General features: G+C 41.0%; 1 protein-coding gene across 1 annotated transcript; it reads right to left on the reverse strand.

Moving 5' to 3' along the window:
* Positions 1 to 1,870: 1,870 nt before the first annotated feature.
* Positions 1,871 to 6,779, reverse strand: LOC125414842 (fatty acid-binding protein, intestinal). The gene is made up of 4 exons (XM_048456978.3): positions 6,627 to 6,779; positions 4,657 to 4,829; positions 2,859 to 2,966; positions 1,871 to 2,156 (listed from the first exon to the last, which is right to left on the reverse strand). Exons 1-4 carry the CDS (start codon positions 6,691 to 6,693, stop codon positions 2,106 to 2,108), a joined length of 399 nt encoding a protein of 132 aa, XP_048312935.1. The 5' UTR covers positions 6,694 to 6,779; the 3' UTR covers positions 1,871 to 2,105.

The following is a 6,779-nucleotide window of genomic DNA, read 5'->3' on the forward strand; positions in this document are numbered from 1 at the left end:
TCTGTAACCCTGTATTCTAATGGAATCCTCAGTAGGCACAGCCGAACTGAGACACCCTCCCGAATGGTTCCTTACCATGCCTCCTGGTTTGCTCCCTGCCTCCTGATATTTCTCAGCTGCCTTTATCTTGCTTATTCTTCCCTTCCCTTCAGTTCTCCAGTAAAGCCAGTTGTATCACTAGCCTAAATGTTGGCTGCTGGGATTGAGCCAAGTAGATGGAAACTACCCTGTGTATTAGCAAACGTGGTATAACTACTCACTTTTCGAGATGGTAGTGCTACTTCAGGTGGTCTGACTCAGAACCAAGATCACCCTGAACCAACTGTCTGTGATGTTTCCGTTTAGTAAACAAAAGCGGCTTTGGGCAAATGATTCTGCAGAAATGAAAATGAACCTTTGTATTAGTTTTGTTTGTACAGAATATAGAGCCACATGAACATTCAATATGGGATGCCAGATGTCTTTGCGGCAGACTCCAAAACACAAAAGGAAAAGTCCATGTCCTTGCCCAGTAGATGGCACTCCTCTACTCTAATGAAAGCAAGTAGCAACATAAGGTAAAGATGCCTTTCATAATTGGAGCGTCCTTCCTGCCTTCCATCCCCACAACACCTCCTCTGGCTTCCATTCTAGACCATGCAGCTACCTTATCTACACATTTAGGTCTTCAAGTGCCCATTAATGTCTTGTTGGCATTGTCTAATTGTTCTTTTGAGAACACTCTTTGTACTTCTGAGCAGGCAGCTCCTAGAGACAGGACTGGCAAAGTAGTTTTCAGAGCCTGTGATATAAAGGGAGCTGATAGCCAAGATGGCTTGTGGGGGCAATGAGCGGGCTTGAGTTATGATCCCTAACCCCCACATAAAAACTTGGCATAGCGGTGTACCTCTGTAACTCCAAATGCTGGGAGGGCAGTAGATATAGGAAGGTCCCCGGAGTTTTCTGACCTGCCAATCACTGATGGATGAGCTCCAGGTTCAGTTAGAGATCCTGTTCCCCAAACTATGGTGGAGAGGAATAGAGAAAGATATTCAGTGTCAACTTCTGGCCTCCATACACACCCAGGCACACATGTGTACAAGCACTCCCTTACATGAACGTGTACATACATAAACATGTACACACACTCACAAATGAAAGGAAAGATGAGAAAGAAAATACAAGGGCTCCTTGTTACTGAGAATCTTAAGAAAGTAACAGCAAGACATTAAAACAAACATAGGACCTTTCTGAGCCAGAACGGGTTGTGAGCCCCTGAAGGCAGCCATGTTTAACAACATCCGTGATACTTCTCTCTCCCCACTCCATGCTCTCTAACACCTCAGCACTCTCTCCCCACAGTATATTCCCAGATGGTTGCTTAAAAAAGGAAGAGTTACTGATTATTATTCAGAAACTATAATATATTATAAACTTCCATAATATGTATATTATACTCAGTCCCATCCCCTCATTTTAAAGATGCCTGAACTAGATCCCAAAGAGATGAAGTGGTTTCTCATGTTCACACTAGTTAGCCTGGAACTGGGACAGAACTAAGAGTTCTCATGGGCCAGGGTAAGGCTCGGTCATACACAGGCCCAGAGAGAGAGAGAGAACTGAAGAGATTTTCCATCTACTCAAAGGGAAGTTTTCAATCTACATTTTGGTCTATTTTCTGTAGAATAAAAGGACACAGGGTTCTATTATATACATTTTTTAAGAACCAGCTCCATAGGAGGGACCACTCAAGGTGTTTTATGTGTGAAGTATCAATTCCGTATGTGGGGAAAAATTAAAACTCAGTACACATGCACAAATAAAATCTTTAAAAAACAGTCATCAATGCATATACCACATAACTTTTTTTTTTAATTTAAGGAAACACTACTTACAAAGCAACGAGAAAACAATATTTATTTTCCTTTTAAATACCACTTCATATATATCTTTAGGAACATAAAGCAAACAAAGTCCTGACTCGCAGTTACATTTTAGACATTGACAAGACTGGAAATTTGCCGGTGTTCATGAAAGGATGACTCTGTCTCTCATTGACGCGATGGAGAGAGAAGTCTGACCATGGTTCAGTTCTTCAGTGCTGCTCTGGGCTCCAAGAAGCTTGCTCATTCCTTCTTAAAGAACCGCTTGGCCTCGACTCCTTCATATATGTAGGTCTGAAAGATGGTGACCAACATAAAAGGATGTGCCATTAAGATAAAATCCCAAATTAAGAAAAGCAGTAATGTTCAAAGTTGTCACATATTTTCTTATATTTGATTGAAGCACTTTATGAAGATATAAAATAGAACCATTAAAATTACATTTTGGGTTGTAGACATTTATGTTTTTTGTTAAAATGGGAATTGCTGTGTGCATATGTGTAAATTCTCTTCAGTAAATAGGTATCTCACATACATATGAAACAGGTAACAGTTTACTTATTAAAGCTGTGTCTTAGATGTTACTGCTGGGAAGAGACACCATGACCATGGCAACTCTTATAAAGGAAAACATTTAATTGGTGTTGGCTATTAGTTTGAGAGTTTCCGTTATCATCTTGGTGGGACATGAAGGCATGTAGCAGACGTGGTGCTGGAGAAGGAGCTGAGAGTTCAACATCTTGATCCGCAGAAGTGGACTCTGATTGACACTGAACATAGCTTGAGCGTAGGAGACCTCAAACCCACCCCCATGTGATACACTTCCTCCAGCAAGGTCATACATACTTCAACAAAGCCATACTTCCTAATAGTGGCAATCCCTAGCAGGGCCATTTTCTTTCAAAGCCTCCACAAGGAGTAACTAACAGTGACAAAATTCTTGTTCATGGTCACTTTGTCTTTGAAATGTAGTTATAAACCTTTCTTACAACTTACCTGGATTAGCTCATCACCAGAAACTTCACAGATATCTGTCAGCTCCTTCCCATTGTCTACTCGTATGAATTTTGCAATAAGTTTATTTCCCTCAAGGCTCCAGGTCCCCTGCATCACAATAATAAGGCAGCATTTATTATTATTATTATTATTATTATTATTATTATTATTATTACTGTCCTACATGTCTTTAACACGATTTCCAATTTTACAGACCCACATTCTCACTCAGTGGCCCTATGGATGCTGTGAAGTAATACATTACCTCCATTTTACATCTACAGAGGCTGTGAAATGACAGAGCAGCTCTTCCCATGTCAGAAAGAGGACTGGCCCCGAGCTGGGGGAGCCAAGGCTGCACCGGGAACTGTTAAGCACAATTCTGCTGACAATTGCTATGTGCTGAATTTTAGTGCAGATGAGAAGGGATTATCATTAGTGATAAAATATTCAACAACTACACTGTCATTGCAGGGCTGATGGCTCAGCTGGTGAGAGAAGTTGTAACCCAATCATGAGGAGCTGAATTCAAATCTCCAGAGTCCATGTACAAAGCCAGGTGTGCTCACACACGCCTATGGCACCAGCACTGCAGAGGGCAGAGACAGGAGGATCATGGGGGCTTCATGGCCATCAGCCTACCTCCAGGTTCAGTGAGATACCCTGTTTCCAGGGAATAAGATGTACAGTAGTGGGTCAGGGCACTTGATGTCCTCCTCTGGCCTCTCCCTCTGAAGTGGGCATGTGTGGGCATGTACACATGCACACACACACACACACACACACACACACAGAGAGAGAGAGAGAGAGAGAGAGAGAGAGAGAGAGAGAGAGAGAGAGATACTTGTGCTGAAAACATACCTGACTAGAAAAAAACTCTGAGGCAAAAGAAAATCTCACTGTTTTTTCTTTTGATTTTCAAGACAGGATTTTTCTCTGTAGCCCTGGCCATCCTGGAACTCATTATGTAGACCAGGCTGGCCTCAAACCCAGAGATCCACCTGCCTCTGCCTCCCAAGTGCTGGAATTAATGTGCCACCATCAACCAGTAAAACAGACAATCTCTGTTTTCTTTTTTTTTTTTTACATCCTGACCAAAGAATCCCCTCCCTCTTCTTCTCCCAGTCCACCTCACCACACCCTGCCCCATCCCATCCATTCCTCCTCTGTTTTTATTCAGGAAAGGGATTCCCATTGATGTCAACCAAACATGGCGGATCAAGTTGCAGTAAGACGAGGCACCTCCCTCTTATTAAGGATGGATAAAGTGACCCAGTACAAGGGGAAGAGTTACAAGAGCAGGCAAGAGAGTCAGAGACAGCCCTGAGAAGTCCTACAAGAAGACACAGCTGTAACATACAGGCAGAGGGCCTAGGGCAGTCCCATGCAGACTCCCTGGTGGTCAGTTCTGTCTCTGTGAGCCTCTATTATGCTAGGTTTATTGATTCTATACGTTTCCTTGGGTTGTGCTTGACTCCTCTGGCTCCTACAATTCTTTCTCTCACTCTTCCACAGAATTCCCCAAACTTCCCCAATGTTGGGCAAAAGGACCATTCTAAGAGGATTATTATAAACTTATTATTCAGTATCATGTTTTCACAGATGCATATTCCAATAAAATATTATACTTAAAGATTTTGCCAGTGATATGTATAAAATAAAGTTTGAAGAAACTTCATTGGCCTCTTCAATAAATGAAGGGGGTTACATTAGTTGAACCATTCCATAAGATAAACTATTTTGTATTGATTTTTAAAAAATCAAGAATGCATCGCTTCTAAAAAAAGAAAAAGCTTACTTTGAGTTCAGTTCCATCTGCTAGAGTATAGTCAAAGTTGACACCGAGTTCAAACACAACGTCAATGTTTCGAAACCTGCATGATTCATGAATAGTGAATTTGTTTCCTTCTTGTTTGATGATCAGTTTCAAATTGTCGTGCATTGCAAGCTTCCTTTTCACCACATTAATGCCTGCGAAAGGAGAGAGATTGGAGAGAACAAGAAATAATTGTGTCACAGAGAGTGTTTCCCTTTTTAAGTCTGTCTTGTTTGCTCATCTTTGTTTTGTGGGTGGAGGAAAAAGAGCAAACAGTGTTGTGTGTGCACAGCCACACTGAGACGCTTAGAGAGAAAGCGGAAGCTCTGGGAGATCCAGAGAAAGGGTTCGAGCAGCTTTTCCAAACTAAGAACATGTAAATTGTAAATGGAGACTGCACTTTGGTTTCCTGACCACCTCAACCCGAATAATCACACAGAAAATATATTAATTACAGTAGTGCTTGGCCTGTTAGCTCAGGATTCTTATTAACTAACTCTTACATGGTAAATTAACCCATTCCTTTTAATCTGTGGATCACCATGAGGCTGTGACTTACTGGTAAGGTTCTAGTATTCCAGGGTGTCTTTCTCCTTCAGCAGCTACGCGGATGCCCCCCGATTCCACCTACTCTCTATCTCTGCTCTGATTTCCCGCCTGGCTTTACTATACTAAGCCATTGGCTGAAATAGCTTTACTCATCAACTAATAAAAGCAACACATATACAGAAGGACTTTCCACATCAGTAAATGAAGCAACAAAATGTAGCACCTTAGCCCTGAGTAATTTTAACAAGACTAACAAACTCTGTGCATCAGTGTTCAGTCAAATTTTAACAAGGTCAAATGGGGAATTAAATAATATGTATTCATATATTAAAGAAACACACGTTCAGTTCTAGACATTTTTAAATTCTCAATGCTACTTTGCTTTCAAAATAGATTTTATTTTGTTGTTGCTGTTTGAAACTGGATCTATGTATATAACCCACGCGGGCCTCAAACTTGCTACATAACCCAGGCTAGCTTTTAACTCACACACAACACTCTCATCTCACTCTTGAAGTGGTAATATCATGGCATATAGCACCATGTTTTGCTTGCTTCATAAATGTATTTATTTTTGTGGCATTTCCGTTTGGCCCAAACCAGAAAATTAGAGACTTTATGATTAAATCCATTATAAATTGAATGTACAAATTTTATAAACTTTAATTTGAAATCCCTAATGTATGAGACATAATTTATGCAAATTTTATTTGGGAAATGACACATTTTTGCCCAATTTGTAGTGTAGGTTGCCAGAGTATTAGTTAGACATTTATAATATAGTCAAATTACACCTTGCAAAAGTAAACAGCTTTTTGTGGTTATTACTAAAGTTAGATAATTTAGAGAAGAGAATTGCATGTAATTTAGTCAAACTGAAGTTTGATAAAATTGTTTTCTTGCCGGGTGGTGGTGGCACACACCTTTAATCCCAGCACTCGGAAGGTAGAGGCAGGCGGATCTCTGTGAGTTCGAGGCCAGCCTGGTCTACAAGAGCTAGCTCCAGGACAGGCTCCAAAGCTACAGAGAAACCCTGTCTTGAAAAACCAAAAAAAAAAAAAAATTGTTTTCTTACTTTATTAAAAGCTCCTTGTTGTTTTGCCTCCTATAATCCAGTGTTATTTTAAACTCTGGAAATTATCATAAATCACTAGAATTTTCTTTCTTCAGATGAACACAAACATGTCAGTTCTCAGTTGCATGGCTGCAATAGGCAAGGGAAGAAAACACCGGGACTCTTAACACTTGCCCTAGGGAGACAAACATCCTTCCTAAAGCAGGAAGCATGGATGTGGATTTCCCGGCTCTGCACCATCGCACCTGGAGCCCAGCATCACCAGGCATTCTCTACCACACAGACAGGAGAAAGCAAACACTGAGCCGCCCAGGTAGACAGTCCTTACCCATTTTCTCCATGAATTTTTCATAGTTGTCATTCTGGTATACTTTCCAACTGCCGTCAAATGCCATGGTCTCGGCTGCGTGTGCCCCTGGGAAAGCAAAGATTCGGTCCTGCCCACAAGAGAGAATTTATCCTATTTCTTATCTTTGAACCA

Source organism: Myodes glareolus, chromosome 17, assembly GCF_982192425.1.
Source record: "Myodes glareolus chromosome 17, mMyoGla1.1, whole genome shotgun sequence".
Classification (NCBI taxonomy): Eukaryota; Metazoa; Chordata; class Mammalia; order Rodentia; family Cricetidae; genus Myodes; species Myodes glareolus.